This window comes from Rhineura floridana, chromosome 9, assembly GCF_030035675.1.
Source record: "Rhineura floridana isolate rRhiFlo1 chromosome 9, rRhiFlo1.hap2, whole genome shotgun sequence".
Taxonomy (NCBI): Eukaryota; Metazoa; Chordata; class Lepidosauria; order Squamata; family Rhineuridae; genus Rhineura; species Rhineura floridana.
The window spans coordinates 83,241,560-83,264,171 of NC_084488.1; the positions used below are offsets into that span (position 1 = coordinate 83,241,560).

The window sequence follows — 22,612 nt, forward strand, 5'->3', positions numbered from 1 at the left end:
CTGTGCTATCATGCTTAGGATAGGTGAAAATGACTTGGGGGAGGAGGAGGGAGAGGAGATTGGGTGGGTGGGCTCTGGGCCGAGGGAATGCTGCTTTCCTTTCCAAAAGGAAACAGCAGACACATGTAGTCTCCCACCCAAATTTAAACCAAAGCTGTCCCTGGCCACATCCACTCCAGACTTTACACAGTCATCACATCCCCCAAAGAATCCTGGGAAGTGTAATTTGTGAAGGGTGCTGAGAGTTATTAGGAGATGACATGTTCCCCTCACAGAACAATAATCCCAGAAGTCTCTGGGAAGAGGGTCAGACTGTTAAACCACTCTGGCCACTAGAGCTCTGGAGGAGTGAGTGGGCATGGAGAAGGGAACGACTGACACCTGCCTAAAAGCATCAGAATGAAGAGATTGCAAGCACTAGAGAATGGGACTGAAGACTTTTTTCTTCACATTTTGTATTATCAGTGGATTGGGTTAGTAAGGATTTACAGGGGGGAAGCTGCATGATAGCTTCTGTTTGCTGGTAACATCATGTGAACCTTGCAAATTTAAAGGAGATGTGAGTAGCACCAAACAAACAGTAAATCACTCTGTAGATGAGCCCATAGACTCCAATGTTAATTTTCTTAAATTAATTAAAAATCAGCTAGGCATTTTTTTTAACTTTTAAACTGCCGAAGATGACGGTCAGAGTATGGGGCAAGGTCAGTAATAGGATTACATGTACTCTATGAACATGGCTGATTCTTAATTAATTTCAACAAATTATGAGACCATTAACAGAAAAAAATCCAATAGGAGTCTGGATTGTTTTACTCTTGTTTTACACTTTGAACTCTGGATTCTCTCTGAGTGTTTTGTGTATCACCATGAAACCCTAGAGGGTTGTTAAGTAAGCATTTCTGAGTTCAGGACTATATGTTTTGTAAGATTTTGGTTTGAAATGAGCTTATGGGAAGCAACAGAATGGCATGGGTATATTTTCAATTTAACATAGTGGAATGTGAAAAATCCATGTTGGTTACAGCATACACCCACGAGAGTGGCTGCTTAATACACACATTTAATATACATTTCCACTTACACTAAATAAAAATGATGGAGAAGATAATCAGTAATATAATGTAAAATGCACACCAGATTATTTTTGTTTTTGATACAGGCATGAACCTGTACCATAGAAATAAAGAACATCATATTTAGAGGGGAGATAAGCTTAAATAGTTGGAGATTTTTGGCTTGGAAACTAATGGCAGAGATTTAGAAAATCTGCATCTCACTAATAGGGCTCTACCCCACATAAGCTTCTGCTACGATACCTTTAAGTTGCCTCTTTGTTACTAATGAACAATTAAGAGTGATGTAGAAGCAGGGAAAACTTATGCATTCAAAATAAAACTTCCTGTGTAATTCATTAAAGATTTGTTTTCTTTGAAAGGGATGGGGCCACAAGGAAGGAGGAATGTGGTTTAAGGGGGAAAGGGAGGGAACAAGGGCCCACTGATACCTTGTGCCCGAGGGCCCCCAGAAACCTGGAGCTGGTCCTGCATATTCTTATGCTGGCAATGGAAGTTTACCTATGGGAGAGAACAATTCTTACAAGTACATGGGGAAACTTATTAGAATAAGCAAACTTGCATGCTCCCTTGTAAAAAGGGAGGGTTTATTCTCATTCTTTTGCTTGCGTTATACTTCTGCTAAGAAATAGGACTACGAAACTTCCTATTTCATTTTTAAAATGCCAACAAAACTAACCTTCACCACTGATTTTAGCTATGAATTCAAGCTATTTTAAATCTTCTAGTACTCCCCCCCTCATTGATTGGTGGCAAGGGTACATTTAATTAGGGCCATCCCAAGATGTTTTGTTGCCTGAGATGAAGGAGAAGATCTCTCAGCGGCTTTTGATACCATCGACCATGGTATCCTTCTGGAGAGGCTCGCGGAGTTGGGAGTTGGAGGTACTGCTTGGCAGTGGTTCTGCTCCTACTTGGCGGGCCGTCTCCAGAAGGTAGTGCTTGGGGAACATTGCTCGACACCATGGGATCTCCAATGTGAGGTCCCGCAGGGGTCGGTTCTGTCTCCCATGCTTTTTAACATCTACATGAAGCCGTTGGGTGCGGTCATCAGGAGTTTTGGAGTGCGTTGTCATCAGTATGCTGATGACACGCAGCTCTACTTCTCCTTTTCATCCTCTTCAGGTGAGGCTGTCGATGTGCTGAACCGTTGCCTGGCCGCGACAATGGACTGGATGAGAGCTAACAAACTGAGGCTCAATCCTGACAAGACTGAGATGCTGTTGGTGGATGGTTTCTCTGATCGGATGGTGGATATATACCCTGTCCTGGATGGGGTTACACTCCCCCTAAAGGAGCAGGTTCGTAGTCTGGGAGTCTTCTTAGACTCTTCCCTTTCACTTGAGGCTCAAGTAGCCTCGGTGGCACGGAATGCGTTCTACCAACTTCGGTTGGTAGCCCAGCTACGTCCCTATTTGAGCAAGGAGGACCTCACATCAGTTGTACATGCTCTGGTAACCTCGCGTTTGGACTACTGCAATGCGCTCTACGTAGGGCTGCCTACGTAGACAGTTCGGAAGCTACAGCTAGTGCAAAATGCGGCAGCCAGATTGTTAACAAGGACCAAGCGGTCCGAGCACATAACACCTGTTCTGGCTCGCCTGCACTGGCTACCAATATGCTTCCGGGCCAGATTCAAAGTGTTGGTATTAACCTATAAAGCCTTATATGGCGCGGGACCACGATACCTGTCGGAACGCCTCTCCCGTTACGAACTGGCCCGTACACTACGTTCTACTACGAAGGCCCTCCTCCGGGTTCCGACTCATAGGGAAGCCCGGAGGGTGGTGACAAGATCTAGGGCCTTCTCAGTGGTGGCCCCCGAACTGTGGAACAGTCTCCCCGAGGAGGTGTGCTTGGTGCCGACATTGTTATCCTTTCGGCGCCAAGTTAAAACCTTCCTCTTTTCCGAGGCATTTTAATTTAAGCTAACTTAATTTTTAAAACCTGCTGTAATTGATTTTAGATTGTTTTATTTTTATATGTTTTGTTGTATTATATTGTGTGATTTTACTGTATTTCTTGTGTTCACCGCCCAGAGAGCTATTGCTAGTCGGGCGGTATAAAAGTCTAATAAATAAATAAATAAATAGTTATGTACATGACATGGCTGTTGAATCGTACTTCAACACTGGTGATCAGATAGCGTCATCTACTACATCTGAGGCAGCAGGCTAGTTTAGGTGGACTAAGATGGTTGTATAGCATACACAAGTCTGGCCTCCAATAGAGGGGAATAGCTGGAAAGCTTAGGAGTGGCAGCCAGGGGACTGTTGCTGCTGCCCCCCCCAGCATATGCCACCTGAGGCAGTCACCTCGTTTTGTCTAATGAATAGTTGGGCTGGCCCTGCATTTACTCTCCAGATTGCTGCACAATAACTGCAATGCATTGACTATTGTTATTGCAAAAATCCAATTCCCAGTAAGTTCACATTAGATTTTCATGAATTTCTCTAATTTGTTTTTCAGTCTCATCAAAGGGTAAGGTAAATTCCAGATACCTTGGAAAACTAGCCTGATTGGATGACAAATGGGTAAAATGAAAAACCCCATCAGTTTGGTTTTTTCTGGGGAAGCTGTTTCTAACTGATTAGGTTACTTTATTAGCTACAAGTTTCATGAAGAAAACCTTGAGTAACAGCCAACGCTTTATATAGGGCTGAATGTACGCCAAGAAAAACTGGGAAAAGATTTACTCTCAAATATTTCAAAATTTAATCCTGATCGGATTTGAACTGCAGTTGCTGTTTATGGAAAGTTCGGTGACACTCGTGTTAAACATGGGTTTCTACAGTAAATGCACTGTTTAGTCATTGAGTTATCAAGCAGATGTCTGGGACTGAGCTGCAGAAAAGTCCATTATTACACCAATACAGTAACCAAATGAGGGATTATGCTGCACATAAAAATGTGGTATTTCACAAAGCATGGTTTAGATTTTGATACATTGTATGTAAATGCTTACAATAAGGCATGATAATAAGTGAAATGAAATGGGAACATCAGACCTTTTTGAAAAATCATTATCCTTCAGTACTAAACACATTTATTAGCAAGTTCCATTCATTCTTAAAATATTAGAATTTCTTTTTCAACTAAGTTTTTGATGTTATTATTTATTAATTTATGGATCACTGTTTAGATGTCTCTCCAAGTGATTTCCAAATATATAATGAAAACATCTAGAGAATAGTTTTTAAAACAGTACAAAACGAACACTTAAGTCAGAGACCTTTTCATCCAGCTGGAAGAGCTTGTCAAAACAAAAATGCCTTCAATTATTTCCAGAAAGTACAGGTAGTGGCTGTCTGACATACCTTAACAGGGATGTTGTTCTACAAAACAGCAGCCACACTGAAAGCCCTGCTCTGACTGACTGTGGAATGGGCTTCTGACAAACTCTCCTGCAGAATGCAGTGACCTACTGAGCATGTTTGGGATAAGGCAGTCTCTCAAGTGACCTGATCCTGAGCCTTATATGTTATTACCAAAACCTTGCGCTTGGCCTGGTAGTAGATTGACAGCCAGTGCAAATCCCGCAAACAAGGTGTTATATGCTGATGGTAGTTTGTCCCCTCAAGCAACCAAGCCACTGCCTTCTGCACTAGCTGCAGCCTTTGGATCAACCTCAAGGGTAGCCCACATAGAGCGCATTGCAGTGATCCAAACTTCAGGTTACAAATGCATAGACAACTGTGGTCAAACTACCCTGTTCCAGGAATGGCCATAGGTGTCTTACCAGCAGAAAGGCAGTCCTGGTAAAAGGTATTCCTAACCAGTGAGGACACCTGTACCTCCAGTAACAGAACTGGATATAGGAGCACTCCTTCAGGGACAATGTGATCCCATCCAGTGCCCACCTAGTCATGCTCCTCCAGCTAGCTTTAATAATCTCTATTTCATTTGATTCCCTCTCCACGAAAAAAGGACAATTAGAATGAAAAAGCCCGATTTAATCAAAACCTAGAACTTTCTAAATGCATCTATCCAACTATTTATAACTAGAACATATTTCAATCTCTTGTTATTACTGTTTTTAGCAAATGGCAATTCTATGATACTCAGTTTTACTGAGACAGACATCTTGATTTCTTTCCTCATGAGCTCACCCACTTTATTACTTCATAGCTAACCCTTCAACGCATATTAAAAGAGGCAAAATCTGTTTGTTTAGGAGTATTTAATCCACACCCAGTTTGTATAGGATCAAAAACCTATACATGGTACATTGTGTTCCTCTTGTTCGACATTTCCTTCCCCATTGTTTTCAGAAACATTGCTCATATTCTACATGAAGCATGACTCACGTATTTCCCTGTCACAGGCAAATATACAGTATGTCTTAACATCCCATCAGAAAAGTTCTCTGTCCATGCAAGGAAACAGCGTGGGGAGGGGGAATCCAGTAGGAAATGGCTATCAGTGGCATTGGGGAGATACCGTAAGTTTATTCCTCCTTTCTTGTCTGTGCTGCTTCCCCTCCCAATCATCAGCTAGGTGACAGGGAAATTGCAGTTTACATACCAAACAGGCTGCTATCTTTTCACATTAATCACAGGCTACATGTATGAGACATTCTGGGAAAGCCCCCTTCTTTTATGAAGGATTCATATACAAGTTCCATCGCCTGTCGTATTACACGGAGAGAAAGAGTTGGAAACATTTTCTGTGAAGTTTTTGATACCCAAGTCTTAGTGTACTACTTCTTGTCTTGGATGAATATGTGATTTATTTGAAAGTCCTTTAGTAAACACAATCCCGTGGGCTGTTCTGGACAACTGCAGGCTGGCATGGATGACAAGCGAACTTCAGGCAGCCTGTCAGAGGTAAGGCTGTGCACTTGGTGGATATGCATGTCTGTGGCAATTTGACCTTTAATTTTGTGTTAGGACAAAGTAGTATTTTATAGGCGGGCTGCAACTGGCGCCTAATCAGTGTTAAGACATTAGCATATGCTAATATACTAAAGACATTTAATTTCAAATGGTTTATCATATATATTTTTTAAAAAATTACATGATGTGAAAAAACCCTGAAAAACCATTTTTATCTATTTTAAATGGGAAATGCTGCCTTTAAAATAAGAATAATGTTTTCAATATAGTTTTGCTTAAATTTGGAATTTATCCACTGGGGGAAAAAAGATCTTAAATATATTTCACACATGTGATTGCAGTTGTGATACTTATGCGACATTCAGTTAAGCCAAATCAAATGGTCTTAATCCAAGAATTTTTGTGGATTGGGTAGTGTTTTATTTTAATTAAGTATTATTATTTAACAAACAAGCAATAGTAATGTAATATCTTTATTAGGGGTGAATGAAATGTCACAAAATAGAGAGTGAGTTTTTCATAGTATCATTGAGTTGGAAGAGGCTTATAAAGCTATTTGCTCCAACCTCCTACTCAATGCAGAAATCCAAGTTTTGAGTTCATTAGAATTTTTTCTTCAGGCTGGATAAATGTATTATGCTACTGTTACTTTGGGGTGTTTTCTAATGGACCTATATGGCTAACTGCATTTTTTTCCTGTTTTGTTACGTATTTGATAGAACAATTCTTCTCTCTCTCCCATCCCAATATGAACAACATTTTAAAGTCACAGTTTTGGTACCTTTGTATATCAAGTGTGTATCATTCATGTGTGCAAATCTGTGTGCTTGCTTGCTCTTGGGATAGGGCCTCTGAGGAATATTATCTCTTGTGCTGATTTTTTTTAAAGAAAAGAATATAAAAAAAACTAACTCATTGGCCTCATTTGGACATAATACTAATCCACGGTTAATGTGAATAAGACACAGCAAGTCTTGGGCTCAAATGCTTTCTCCCCTTCCTCTTTTGGTGCAGCTGCAAGAAAGTGTTTGGAAGCTTTCACTTCTATACAGTAGTACAGTATAGTGGCAAATTCAGAAATGTAATGTCATAATAGTTGTAATAGTTAATAGTCCCACCCCTCACAGCTATGCCCCCTTCTAAGATTATACAGCCTTCTAAGATTATAGAAGGATCTGGCCAGCTTGGTTACTGCTTTAGAAGACTCTTCTCAGTGGCTAATACACCCCCTTTTCATGCTGATTGGCTTATAGGACGGTGGAGACAAAGTAAGGGGTTTGCGACCCCCCCGACCCTGGATGACTACATTATTGACCTTGACTCCATTATTGTAGCAGTTGATCCTAATGAGGTGTCCAGAGCACAGTCTTGTCCTGTTTTATTGGATGAGTTTCAGTTGGTACAGCTCGAGGATGTGGACAAGGTTCTTGGACAGGTGCGGGCGACCACTTCTGCTCTGGATCCTTGCCCCTCATGGCTAATAAAAGCTAGCAGGAATGGAACAGCCGGCTGGGCCAAGGAGGTGATTAATGCCTCTTTACGAGAGGGAGTGGTCCCACCCTGCCTGAAACAGGCGGTGGTGAGACCGCTCCTAAAAAAATCCTCCTTGGACCCTGATAATTTGGACAACTATAGGCCAGTAGCAAATGTCCCATTCCTGGGCAAGGTTCTAGAGCGTGTGGTCGCTCGCCAACTCCAGGCTCTCTTGGATGAAACTGATTATCTAGACCCATTTCAATCGGGCTTTCGGCCGGGGTTTGGTACAGAAACGGCCTTGGTCGCCCTGTATGATGACCTCTGTCGGGAGAAAGACAGAGGGAGTGTAACTCTGTTGGTTCTCCTTGATCTCTCAGCGGCGTTTGATACCATCGACCATGGTATCCTTCTGGAGTGACTTACGGATTTAGGAGTGGGAGGCACTGCTTGGCGGTGGCTCTGCTCCTATCTCGGGAATCGTCTCCAGAAGGTGATGCTGGGGGAACATTACTCGAGTCCCTGGGTACTCCAATATGGGGTCCCGCAGGGTTCAGTTCTGTCCCCCATGCTTTTTAATATCTATATGAAGCCGCTGGGTGAGGTCATCAGGAGTTTTGGAGTGCGTTTCCAGCAATATGCTGATGATACGCAGCTCTACTACTCCTTTTCATCTTCGTCAGGTGAGGCTGTTGATGTACTAGACCGCTGCCTGGCCGCGATAATGGGCTGGATGAGAGCTAATAAACTGAAACTCAATCCTAACAAGACTGAGATGCTGTTGGTGGGAGGACCCTCTGCCCAGATGGTTGACGTTCGACCTGTCCTAGATGGGGTTACACTCCCCCTAAAGGAACAGGTATGTAGTTTGGGGGTCTTATTAGATCCGCTCCTGTCACTTGAGGCTCAGGTAGCCTCGGTGGCACGGAATGCATTCTACCAGCTCCGGCTGGTAGCCCAACTACGACCCTATCTGAGCAAGGAGCATCTTGCCTCAGTTATCCATGCTATGGTAACCTCTAGATTGGACTACTGTAATGCACTCTACGTGGGGCTACCTATGAAGACGGTTCGGAAACTTCAGCTAGTGCAAAGTGCTGCGGCCAGAGTTCTCACTGGGACAAAGAAATTTGACCATATAACACCTGTCCTGGCGCAGCTGCACTGGCTACCGATATGTTTCCGGGCCAGATTCAAAGTGTTGGTTCTTACCTATAAAGCCCTAAACGGCATCGGACCGCAATACCTGATGGAGCGCCTCTCTCGCTATGTGCCTACCCGTTCACTACGCTCGACGTCGAAGGCCCTTCTCCGGGTCCCAACCCATAAAGAGGCCCGGAGATCAACAACTAGATCTAGGGCCTTCTCGGTGGTGGCCCCCGAACTATGGAATGCCCTCCCAGACGAGATACGCCTGGCGCCTTCTCTGTTATCTTTTCGGCGCCAGGTAAAAACTTACCTTTTCGCCCAGGCTTTTTAAATTTTGTAAATTTTTAAATATTTTAATTTAACATTCTAAACTTAATATGATATTAATTTAAATCTCAATGGCAATTTTATTAATGTTTTATAATTGTACTATATATATATATTTTTTTCCACACTTGCTCATATTTTAATTGTGATTTTATTTGTTGTACACCGCCCTGAGAGCTTTCTGCTATAGGGCGGTCTAGAAATGTAATTAAATAAAATAAATAAAATAAATTCTTGCTTCTATATTAGATTAACTGCAGGTTGTCATCTCAGCCAAACTCATACAAACTGTTGTTCATCTTAACTGTGGATTGTTGAAACAAGCCAGGTTTAAATCATATAGCAGTGAGAGGAGACATATTTTGGGAGGGGTTGATCCATGGTGCTGTTGTAACATTTAAAGCCCTAGTGTCATCTGGGAAGACCAATCACAATTTTCGCATTGTTCAGTTGCAAAGAATAGCTTTCTTGACTCAATTTAAATGGTTTTGTGCTTGACTGAACAAATTTTATTTTCATAGGATACATTGACAAAGAAAATGCCAACAGATGTGCTGCAACAACAGATTATATTGCTGGAAAAACAGAGGCAAGAGGTAATTTTTAAGCATATTTTGGGGGGCTCTCAAGCTGACATAATATACAATGTAGTTCAGTTGGAGGTTTTGGCTATAAACTGATTGAGTTGTACATCTTGGGAGAATAAACAGATTTTGTGCTGGAAGCTGATTTCAGAGGGACCGTTGTGAAATAGTGGGCTTTGCCCAAGACCCACCCTGGACTCCCTGCCTGGTTCTGCCCTAGGACCAGAATTTTTGGGTTCAAACACTGGCAACCCTGTTGCTGTGCCTAGTGGTTCCACCTCTAGATACCATTTTCAACTATCTTCTGAAGGGACCTAGGCCTCAGGTAAGATTTCCAGAAGCATAGCCTGGTCATCAAGTCCATTCTGATTCCTTCTTTACTGCAATAAGCCTGGATTCTTTGTATTATAGAGACTGCCTTGACAGGGTTTTTTTTCTCCCTTAAAGGTGACTTAAAAGTATTTTAAAACAGTGTTCTTCAACTTTGGGTTCCCAGATGTTGTTGAACTACAACTCCCACCATCCCTGACCATTGGCTAAGTTGGCTGGGGATAATGGGAGTTGTACTCCAACAACATCTGGGGACCAAAGTTTAGCACTTGTTTAAAATGAGTAAAATTACAGCATTGCCATGTTTCCTTGCATGATAGTCCTCATTATAAGCAAAGCCACTTAGTTTGCTGGGTTTCTTTTGGCAAAAATGTGTAGGCAATTTCAAAATTGCTACCCTGGGCTCCTGCTGGGAGGAAGGGCGGGATATAAATCAAATAATAAATAAATAAAATAAATAAATAAAATAAAATTCCATGTAGCAGTTCTCTGCTCATTTCCCATCTCTCATTCATTACCTCCATTGTGTTTTCTAGTCTAGATTGCCTCTCTGATGAGGGTGGCTTGCCATGTTACATTGTGGCAAATGCATATTACATTTTCTGGAGGGAGTCATGGCTTATTTTGATTCTCCTGTGCATGGAACACATCATGCATATGGCTAAAAACATGAGTGTGCATAATTAGGTTCATTTGTACATGTTATATGTAAAATATGTCAGGCATACATGACATAAAACATATTTGAAGCAGCCTTTGAGGTCTGGACTTTCTCTTCCCATTACAGCCAGTAGGTTTGACCCTGCATAATGGGGAAATGATTTTTGAATCAGGATGGCATGTGCGCTGCTGTACAAAGGACAGTCCTCTATTTGAAGGGCTATTAGTTCTTTATTTGAAGGCATCCTCTATTTGAAGGATTGTCTGGTCCAAGTCTAGTGACAGCACATGAAGAGCAGACTGAGAAGGTCACGCAGTTAAAAATAATTTAGAGAAATTATTTCTAAATCTGCATCTATACATATATATTAGCATGTATATGTATAGATAGGGCTTCTGCTGGGAGGAAGGGTGGGATATAAATCAAATAATAAATAAATAAATGTGCAAATGTTATGCAAATCTGTGCCCTGTCTTCTTGTCTTTCTTGGCAGTGTGTAATAGGGTTGCCAGGCTCAGGGCCTGAGAATGATTTTGTATCTTTAAGAGAAGAGAAAATTCAGCCAAGTGCAGGTTTCCTTGCAACACTATAGTGGGAAAAACCACAAGGTGGAATTCTCCCTTCCCCCTCCACAACTTTTAAAGATACAGAAGACCTCTTGGAGGCTGGGCCTGGCAACCAAGAGGTCTTCTGTATTTTTAAAAGTTGTGCAGGTGGATGGGAGAATTTCATCTTGTGGTTTTTCCCATTATAGTGTTGCAAGAAAACCTGCACTTGGCTGAATTTTCTCTTCTCTTAAAGATACAGAATCATTTTCAGGCCCTGAGCCTGGCAACCCTAGTGTGTAAGTAGCTACCCTGGTTGGAATGCTTACTTGACACTATATATAAAGGAAGGAAAAGAAGCACATGTTTAATGCTGTTGTGAACTAAGTGAACTTTCAGAGCTGTAAGGGAAGTCTGCACATCTTAGAAATCCCTGTGGGAAGTTTTGAGTTTAACATTTGCATTTCCACTGTATTAACGCTGAGTCAACTGCCACTCCCTGACTACCTATTTGTCTTGCCTAGCATTCATTCCTATGCCTTATCTCCCTGCATGGCTTTCTATACAGCAATGCAAAACAGCCATAAACAGTGTAGTGGGGAGGCTGGAAGAAGATAGAACCCATAAAACCATGAATGGCCCGAGGTCTCCATACTTTAGCAGCCACATTCTTCTTATGACTCTTCCATATCTGAGCAAATGCCAAGGATGAGGGCGGAACTGTAGGTGACAGCTCACACCAGCTGTGCAACTTTCTCCTTTCAACAGTCTGTCAAAGGTCTGTACTCTGTATCTTCTGGAAGGAATGGGAAATGTTTTCCCCAGACAAGAGTGGCCCTGATTGAGCATATTTTAGTGATGTTTGGTTAAATTAAAATGTAAGATATTAATATTTATTAATAACTGTTCCTGTTCTGAGCATTAGAAAATAGGGAAGATAAAAACATCTAAAATAATATGCCGATTCAAAGATCAACATATGAGACCACTGCAGGTTTTACACTTGGAATGTGAGAATAAATAATGTTTCTAATGTTACTGGTTAATAATTTCAGCTTTTGGCAGTGAACAATCAATGGGATCAACAGTTCAGGCAGATGAAGCAGCAATGTGAAAAAAAGGTAATAAATAAATGGTTATTTTAGTGTGACAGAAGCAGATACAACATTGTATACCGATCTTTATTTTGCCTTGTTTTGATTTTAAGGGAAGGAAGACAGAATAGCAGAGAGAGAGAAACAGAGGAAAGGAACAAAAACATATACAGCTTAAAATACCACAGAAAGTGTGTCCAATGTAGGACTGAGACCACAATTGCAGTAAACGTTTGGCGGGGAGTGGTGGGCAGAACAATGAATTCTGGCTATCAAACAACTTCAGGAGTGAAATTCAGTGGACTGCTCACCATTAACAGTGGCGCTCTTCCTTTCTCTCTCTCTTTGCTATTGCCTCTGGAGGCAGAAGAAAAAGAAGTGACCCTGCTTGAATATAGTGCTTGTTCTGAAGAGTTGTGGGGTAAAAAACAGTGGCCACTACAAAAAAAAAAAAAAGGGCAGCTGCCAGTGTGGGCTGCCATTTCTTCCTTGCAGTGCTGCAGATGATGCTACATCCAGGTAGTCTGGAGTAGGGATAGTCTGCATTTCAAGCGAATCTATCTAATTTGCATGTTCCAAAACAGTATGGAAACTGAAAGACAGCCATCCTTCAAAATTAGCGCTTATCTGAATTTTGCAATGCAGTTCTCTAGCAGTTGTCTAACCAAACAATGTTTACATAAATCCATATATTAGAGGAAAGTGTGCACTAAAATGAATATCATAGTAAAAATAACACAAAAATGCATTATGTGATGAGAAATGGCTTGCAAAAATCTGTATATTAGTCAATCCTGCTGACAAAAATGTGCTTATCAGGAGAAATTTGCACTAAAATGCTGAAGAATATTCATGAGGATTTTCTTTTTTAAATTGCAAATTGCTGCAGAAATGTGGAGAACTGAATTTAAGATTGGAGAAATGAGAAACTGAGAGAACTGCATTGGACAGATCCTTCTATTCCTAGTCTCGAGGCATGAAAATGGCTTTGCGGGCCTTTGGAAGAGGAGTGCTGGTCTTGCTGTTGCTGCTACAGGCAGCAGCAAATATAAGGGGGGGGGAACAACCGTAACATTGAGCAACCTAGTCCTGTGTTGAAGGCTGGGGTAAAGCCGGATCCTGTGTCTGAAAAGGTTACTAATTTAAAACATAAATACAATAACAGTAAAGTTGCACAGCATACATTTAAAGTGCACCCCCCTCCCAAAGAATCCTGGTAACTGTAGCTTGTTAAGGGTGCTGGGAATTGTAGCTCTGCGAGGCATAAACTACAGTTCACAAGATTCTTTGAGGAAGGGTGTGCTTTAAATGTTTTTAAAATGTATGGTGTGTAAGTTGTGATGTAGCAAATTTTCCAAATCCTTTGCATATATCGTAGACATAATTTGCACAGCAGCCTTGTAGGGTTGACCAGTTTTAACTTTATGTTGTAGATAGATGGGGCAGTGGCTGAAGACGAGAAGCAGTGGCTTGCCTAAGTCAGCTTGCGGAATTTTAGTGACCTGAAGGAAGACTTAGGTCAGGATTTTTCCTTATGCAGCATAGTTAACTATTACACCAGCTCCAGGTTTGTCATTTCCTATGGGACAGCTCGCCACAAACTTCTGAGTCTTTGCTGGTTTTGACATCTGAATCTCGCAAACCTGGTCACCCAGATTTGTACTACCATATATTTTACAGCCTATGGACCATTGTGTTGCCTGACCACTGCTTCCTGGTGGAGATTTTTCTTTGAAAAAAAGTGATCTATCTTACCTCAGTTAGCCTTGTGTCACATTGCAGGTCACAGAAGTGAAAGCAAAACTGGAAACAATGCAGGAGAGTGTCAAGGAACAGGAAAAAGAAAGGCACCAAATGCAGCAAGAGTGTAGAAGGCTGGAAGCTCTGGCTACGAGTAGGCTAGTACAGGAAATGGTAGGAACTGTTCTTTCACTTGTATATGTGAAGGCCTGGATTATAGCATTCATTGGTCTACTTTGTGTGATTAAAATTTCTACTTTGGTAGCTTGCAGAATTATTTCTCCACTGAAAAATGACTGAGTCTTATAATAGTCAAAGATTTTGCTAGCTCTCAGTGTGTGTGTGTGTGGGGAGGCTGTTGACCAAGGGGGGAAAAACACGAATGTATCTATTTATGTTGAACTATCACTATGGTAGTTATGATTCCATTCAGCTCTTTCATAACCAGAGCCTTGTAATCTCACTGCTCACCCCCCACCCCAAGGATGTTTGTAGCACAGAACCTGACAGATGGGGGCTTTTGTTGGTTTAGGTCGGAATGCTGTTGTGCTCATGCCCTACTTATAAGCTTCCCATAGGCATGTGGCTGGCCCTGTGTGAAACAAATGCAGCACTAGATGGACCTTTGGTCTGATCCAGCAGGGCTCTCCTTAATTCCCCAAGGAGTGGTGGAGGAAATCACCACCACTGCTAGACAAAGGAAAACAGGGAATAAACTGAGGCACATGAGAAATTAAAATATTAGAATATAAGAAAATTGAATCTGCATTCTAAAATGTTGAGTTAACTAAAGATAGAGGGTGGTATTCAATGCTAGTCCTACTTAGAGCGACCCCATTGAAGTTAATGGACATGACTAACTTAGATCCAGTAATTTAGTGGGTCTACTTTGAGTAGGGGTTGGTTAAATTCAACCCAGAAAATGCATTTTTAGTGGAGAAGGAATATATCTCAGTGGTCTGGGGAGGGCCCATGGCGTATAGGTACAGCACACACTTTGTACATAGAATATTCCAGATTCAATTTCTGGTATTTCTGGTCTGGTCTGAAGGCATATGAAGCCACTACCTTGCTGAAGCTAAGCAGGTCTGGATCTTGGTGAGTGCCATGGACAGTATCTGCCTGAGAACCCCATGTATGCCACCTTGGGTTCTATGATAGAAGAAAAACATAATCTCTACCTGGGACCCTGGAAAACCACTGCCAGTCAAAAGTGGACATTACTGGGCAATGTGGACAAATTATCTAACTTCATATAATGTGGCTTCCTCTGTTTTGATTTTAAAAGATGAAATAAATTATTAATCTATTTTCTGGCCAATTATTGGACTCTTGGACAGAGTAAATTTACCCTCATTGTCAAAGCATCTGACATACTTGGTATTAGGCTGATATCACTGGAGTGACTGAGGATGTTAATTTAATTTATAAACATTGACCTCAGGAATCAGTTGAATTCTGAGGCGATGGAAATATTTCAGTTCCATTTCAAGTTAAGCAAAGACTTAGTCCAAGCTGTCATTGAGGCAGGGCCAGCTCCACCACTGGGCAGAGTGAGGCATCCACCTCAGGCAGCTAACTTTGGGTGTCATGAATGGGGAGCAAATTCTTAATTATTTAATATCTTGTATTTTTACTGCCAGGGAGTAGGAGAGGCACTTGTGATGTTCACCCAGACCTTTTAACACTGTGTTTTTACTTAACTGTCTGGAATTGTTCTTGTTTTAATTACATTGTAACCTGTCTTCGAGTTATGGATGGGCAAAAAAGATACAAAAAGAATGAAATAATCCCCCCATTTTATTATATTTTTAAAATATCTGTAGTCTGCCTTGAAACTGTAGGTTGGAGCAAATAAAATATGAAATGCAATAAAATGATTTCCCCCAAGATGTCATTGCTTTGGCTGGGGATTGCGGGGCCACTCTAGTGCTCCAGCTGTGACTTCCACGGCTTCCTTGGCAGACACATTGTCCAACAACAAGGCCTTCAGGGTGGTATAGATGTGAGGGGGTAAGCTCTATATTTCTTCAGCTACCTCATGCAATTTTATGGCCTATGTGGGCCACAAGAGAGCCCAAAGGATAGTCAATAGAATTTCATCAGACTTTAGCGTATCTGGGATGAGCTATCCATCAGTTTTGCTGCTGTTTTCTTTCTGAGATGTTTGGCATGCTTACTTGGAACAATAATAAAAAATATAGCACATCTGTTAAACCAGGAAAGAAAAAAGCAACCATCTGCACTTTATCAACATATCTATGCTTTTTTACATTCCAGAGAGACAAAAAAACCCTAAAGGAAGAGAATAGACTTCTGAAAGAAGAAGCCTCCTTGGCAAACACAAAAAATATTAATTATGAATGTGAAATAAGTCGGCTCAACAAGGTATGGATTATTCTTGTTTGAGAATTTCTTTGTCTTTGCTTAGAAATCTTATTTTATTTATTTATTATTTGGTTTATATCCCACCCTTCCTCCCAACAGGACCCAGGGCGGCTCAGGCTTCTATCCATCTAGCAATTCCTGACTGTAAAGTTAATGAACTTTTTTTATGGTGCCAGTCCAGACTGGGGGCCAGACCAGTTTCCCACCTAAAATTGCTCCCACTACTATTTGCTCCCAAAGGTGCTATTTGCTCCCAAAGACACTCTTTGCAGTAAGCAACACCTTCAGTGGCAAATATCAGCCATGGATTTGTGTGTGAGATCTTCAGCAGAAACCAGATCAGGGGGAATGATCCAAATCAGGATTCCATGCAGCAGCTTTTTCCTGCAAAAGAAACATGACTATCTTATACATCTTGAAAAAGCATGTTTGAACATAATGTGCAGCTTCATTCTAGGTGACATGAAGACTGTTATAACAAACATCTCTGTTACTACATGTGAACTCTGAAGGAACACCATTTGCTTTGTACTTCACTGCTTCAAGCTTTATGTGAATGCTGGGGAACACAAAGAGGAGAATGCTGTTGTGCTAATCTATTACTTGTGGGGTTTCCATAGGCATTTGGTTGGCCACTAGGAGAACACAATGCTGGACTAGACAGGCGAGGGTGGGGAACCTGTGGCCCTCTTGGCCTCTATATCTGGCCCTTGAGACACTGTCCACACCATTTTCCCCTTCACTCTCCAAGCTGCACAACTCTCTAGCCATCCTCCACATCCTTCTCAACTGCTGTTGCCTGGCTGGATATTTTCCTTGAATTATGATAATGCCTTTTGCTTGCCTTGGCAGAGGATGGAGGGATGTGATATGTGTGTGCATGTGTGTAGAAAGCTCTGACTTCTATATGGCTGTAACGTAGCCTACCGAAGAAAAATAGGAGTCATATCCATCCACTTTCACCTCTGGTCCTGTCCGTTGCTGGCATGCAGCCCCTGAAAGGTTGCCCATAAAGGAATGTGGCCCACGAGCTAGAAAAGGCTCCCAATCACTGAGAGAGGCTGGTCCAGCAGGGCTCTTCTTATTTTCTAATTGTGATTTCAAGTGATGCAGTGAACACTGTAAATACCATAGAACAGAAGTGGGGAACCTGTGGCTTTTCAGATGTTGTTGGACTACAGCAGCAGCATCCTTCAATGTTTGGCCATGCTAGCTGGGGCTGATGTGAGTTGGTTTCTGGAAGGCTACAGCTTCCCTACTTCTGTCTGGAGTGGCTGGAAAGTATATATTTGAAAATGTCCTGTAGCTGTACCATCAGAAGCTGCTATTGCTTGCAGCTCCCCAGCCTACATCCAATGTGGGCTTACAGATATGCACCTCCCTTTGGACTTAGTTGGCACTCCAAAAATATACTTGCCACATAAAGTGTGAAGACAGAACTAGATGGTATCCTGATAAATGCATGGTTGCATTAGGGCTAGCAGGAATATGGGGACTGGGAGGCACTTTCAGTGGAGGGAAGAGTGTTTCACCTCACCAATCCTCCTAAGGTGTTTTCTCCTGCAGCTGGGCTTACTTCCACTTTTGGACCAGACTGGTGTGTGTGTGTGTAAAATTGCTTGAGGGAGATTTTCAGAGGGAATTGGCAGGCAGTGGAAGTGTTAAGCACCCCCTCCCATCTGCAGCTTGTATCTTGCCAGTGACCACTAGCACCTACATTAGCATTATGAAAGCTATCACAAGAACATTTGCCTGTTTGTTCACAATTGTTAAGAGCAAAGGCTGATTCACATGAACCAGCAAATTTCCATTGCATGATTGTATTAGTATCACTCTATAACTCTGATTTGTGTAAAGAAAGTTCTGCATGAAGAGCAGACATTCACCAGTAAGTGGAGTGAAGCATGGAGTATACCTGCCATGAGAGTGAGAATTGCTGCAATTTATTCTGATGTATTCATGTTCAGGTCATAAGGTGGTCACATCCATACCATACCTTTAAAGCACATGGCTTTCCCCACAGAATCCTGGGAACTAGTTTACCCATCACAGAACTACAGTCTCCAGCATCATTAACAAACTACCATTCCCAGGATTCTTTGGGGGAAGCTATGTGCTTTAAAAAGTATGGTGTGGATGTGCCTGGTATTACTTAGAGAAAGCACATATGCTAGTCCAACACAACTGATAGCATTGGTTAGTGCAACAAAACAGTTCTATGGGTTGTGTTCAACTAAGTCCTACTCATAGTAGTAGACCCATTGAAATTAATTAACTTAAATGAACCATTAACTTCAATAGGTCTACTCTGAGTATGACTAGTGTTGAATATCACCCTATGTTTTTATTGGAGAAACATTTTCTATTCCTGCTGTTTAATAAAATGCAATTTAATCCCCTTAGCCTTTACTCTTTCATGTATATATTTTGAATGCCACTAATTCTGATTCATAGTTTATTTTCTACTAATACAGTAAGGCCCCACATACTGCAGGCTAGGGACCAGACCCCCGCCAAAAAGCGGAACATCGATCAGCTGTAGTGCGGGGAGCTCCAGCTGACAGTGCTTGGCCCCTGAAGCTCCCTGTGCAACAGCTGATCAACATTCCGCTTTTCCGTGCATCGTCCTCTCCCCCCCACTCGCTCACTCACTCGCCCTTGTTATGGTGGGGGAGTAGTGCTCCCCTTCCATGGCAGGCTCCCTGCCATGGATCACAGGGAGGGAGCTGCCTGCCCGCCTGCGCCTGTTCGCTCGCCCGCCGCCTCCCTCGCTCATCCCCCTTTGCCCGCTCGCCCTCCCCCCTGTCTGATCGCTCGTTCGCTCTCCATTGCCTCCCTCACTTGTTCCCCCTTGCCCACTCGCCCTCCCCCTGCCTGTTCACTTACTCGCCCTCCGCCGCCTCCCTCGTTTGTCTCCTCTTACCCACTCACCCTCCCCACTGCCTGTTTGCTCACTTGCCCTCCGCTGCCTCTCTCGCTCGTCCCCCCCTTGTCCGCTCGCCCTCCCCCCTGCCTGTTCGCTCGCTCACTCGCTCGCACTCCGCTGCCTCCCTCGACAATAAAATGGTGTCGGACGCCCTTCTCAGACTCAGCTGCTGAGCGCGTCATCAGAGCTTGGAAACGTTCCTTTTTTGAACTACAACTCCCATCAGCCCAACTGTAGTTTAAAAAAGGAACATTTCCAAGCTCTGACGACATGCTCAGTAGCTGAGTCCAAGAAGGGCATCAGGTGCCATCAATTTGTGCACTCAGCGTCTCTCTGTATTCTGGCAATTTTCCACCGCAAAAACAGAACAAGCGGCAAACATATGGAACATGGATACAATTCAAAACCGCCACATTAGCGAAGCGCCGAGAAGCGATGCGCCGGAAAGCAGGGCCCTACGGTAGTGATCTCAATTTTCTGAGTGGCAGCCCTTATGTAGCCAAATGGTAACACGTGCATACAAGAGGCAGCTTATCAGCAGGCAAAGCTGTCCAAGGAAATCTTTAGAAAAAAGCCCAAAAAGAGGAGGAATTCTGACTGACTGCAGAAAGTGTGGGGACACAGAAAACTGTGTCAGGGTAACAGACTAATGTGAACTAGAATCCTGAACAGGAGCACTTCACACTGCAACATTTTGTTGCAGACCCTGCTTGTATGTTACAGTTTAGTTACACATTTTTGTTTTGTACTCAAGAGATTGTGAACTGATATTCTAAGATGGCCTCTCTCTCCTTGCCTCTCTCTTTTCCTCCCTTTTTCTCTCATATAAGAAGAGGAAGGGGATGATGTATGTCTCTCTTGATTATCTGGAGAGTATGGCCCTGATCCAAATCTCCACATCTTAAGCAGCTGGGAATGAAGTGTACGTAACCCACTTCCATACTCAGTACACCACTAGTCAGCTGTTTAGGGAATGAAAAGCAGGAAGAATAGATCCAAGCCCCTTGCTTTCTTGTTCTAAAACTCTGATAGGCAGAGTTAAAGTATACAAGAGGGGCTATGCATCACACTTGTTCTTGGAGCAAGGAAGGGAAAATCATACAAGCAGCAGCTGTTTATGCATGTAGCTTCTGATCTAGGTTCTGCATATAAGCAAGCCCTAGCTGGATACTCCAGGTGTGTAGTGTGCTTTTTAAATGTTACAAAATAAGAATAAAAAGCCAATGCCAGAGAGACATAAAACATATTTCCACCAAAACAGGCTGCAATAACGCAATGAGCATATTTTCTTTTAACCACATCTCTTGGTAAGCCACAAACACTTCCTGAGGAAACTCATTTCTTTGAGAAAAAAATAGCTCCATCTAGCTTTAAGCTAAGAGACAAGGCACAAATCTTCAGGAAGGAAAAATACAATTCACTGTTATTAAAATAAAAAATGTTAGCTCTGATCCACTAGAATCGTGTAATTAACTACAGATGAAGATGAAATGTTGCAGGCCAGAATGCTAATAAAAGTCTTTCAGGAAATAAATTATTTATAATGCAAGAATTTTGAGGCATGACATAAATTATGAAAATGTGAGGATGGCAAAACTGCCAACAGTATTTTCAGTGCACGCTAATGACAAGTTATAGAAAACATTTCAGCATTGTTTGGTGATTTCTGGGCATTGCACAGCAATAACTCATTTAGTTTTACAGATTAAATGTTTTTCCCCCAGATGTTTACCTGTGATTTTAATCTGAATATCAACTTTTCTTAATGTCATGCATTAGAAAGCACTGGGGAGCAGCCAGTAGGGTGGGGCAGTGATGCACTTCCAATACCAGCATCACTGCAGCTGACATGGATGGGACAGGGTAGTGGTGAGGACGGGGCTGTGTGGTTGCACTGGCAGGAGCAACAGATTGGCTGTACCAGTGCAGCTCCAACCTCACTGCCATCCTGCCCCTTCACCATCTGGGTAAGGTGCCATGTCACAAGTGTCAGAATGTGGCTCTGTGGCACTGCCCCCACCACACTGGCCCTTCCCGGAGGTACTATCTCAAAACTAAGGATAAAAAAATCATACTTTCTAAAAACGTTACTGTAGTCCTACTCAAAGTAGACCCATTTATGTTAATGGACACAACAAACTTAGGTCTGCTCTGAGTAGGATGTAGTTGAATGCAGCTCCAGAAAATCCATTACACTGGCCTGGTTTGGATATAACACTGAACAATGTTTTAACTTTATTTATTTAACAAAATGTATATACCACTTGATTTTAATGAAACTTGTAAGTGGTAGGGATGGGATCCACTGGCTGCTGCCAGTTCGAAAGCATTCCATTGACCTAACAGGCTGGCATCGACTCGAGTTCATTCTGTACCTGCTAGCTGCTGCTTTTACCAGTCTGTGGGTTTCTTCCCCTCAGAAAAATAATGATATTAATATCGATATTTTTAAAGGAAATATTGATACACTGCCACCCTAGGCTCCTATTGGGAGGAAGGGCGGAATATAAATCTAATAATTCGATTATTTATATTTTATTTATTTAATAAAATATTAAATATTTTATTTATTTAAATATTTTGAAGGAAATATCTGTATTTTGAAGGAAATAGTAATATTTTAAAATATTGATCAATTGTCATTCTTACAATCAATATTTTAGGGGCAGATTTTTTTTTAAAAAAAGAGTCCATTTTCAAAAATAGCCACAGAAATTCTCTACGTTAAAATCTGATCTTCAGCAACTGAGAATAAGTGAATTAATGGGAAATTTGGTACAATTCCAAAGTGGGAGGAATTCCAGCACATCCCTAGTAAGCGGATTACAAGACATAGGGCAGGAACCAGGTAACTTTTAGTATTAAGTGTGTGAGTCTTGGGCTCCTCAACATCCCCCTCCCCTCTCCCCTACCATGGCTGTGAGAGTGACATTGGATGCTTTCACTTTCATTTTCAAGTAGCCATGGTTTGTTATGTCCAACCCCAGGAAAGATTATCGCTAATTTTTTGTGGTTTATGGAAACAAGCCAGCTTCAAACCATAGCTGATACTGGCTTGTTTCAATAAATAACAGTTAAAAATAATGACTGTTTAGAGCTTGAGTGTGATGCTAAGCTGCAGTTAGATAAAATCAGAAGTGCTGTTTCTGACCTCCTTTTCAAAGCTGAAGCATGGAAGTGGGAAGGGAGAGTTCTAGATTGACCTGCATTGTCAGCTTGAAAATTGGTGTACACTTCTGCTAGCCCCTAATGTCACTCCCAACTTATTTCACATTTTCCAAATACATCTGTTCACAGAAAAAAACCCAGTCTAAATACCACCATGATAAAAATTGTAATACCATGAAAACACTAACAATTCAACAATTAACAGTTCATATAAAATATATCAAAAATTTTAGTCAGCATAAAGTTTACCAATAGGTCAGTTACCAGTATCCAATACTTTCACATTCCCAAATAGCCCCAAATTTGGTCCCATTAC

The 22,612-nt window shown here is 41.9% G+C and overlaps 1 protein-coding gene across 1 annotated transcript in view; it reads left to right on the forward strand.

Moving 5' to 3' along the window:
- The window catches only part of TNIP3 (TNFAIP3 interacting protein 3), a 145,846-nt gene that overhangs the window by 87,523 nt on the left and 35,711 nt on the right, over positions 1-22,612 (forward strand). Inside the window, exons 4-8 of the mRNA XM_061582942.1 lie at positions 5,816-5,902; positions 9,382-9,456; positions 12,036-12,101; positions 13,857-13,988; positions 16,095-16,202. Coding sequence (XP_061438926.1) covers positions 5,816-5,902; positions 9,382-9,456; positions 12,036-12,101; positions 13,857-13,988; positions 16,095-16,202 — 468 coding nt within the window. The remainder of the gene's footprint in view (positions 1-5,815; positions 5,903-9,381; positions 9,457-12,035; positions 12,102-13,856; positions 13,989-16,094; positions 16,203-22,612) is intronic.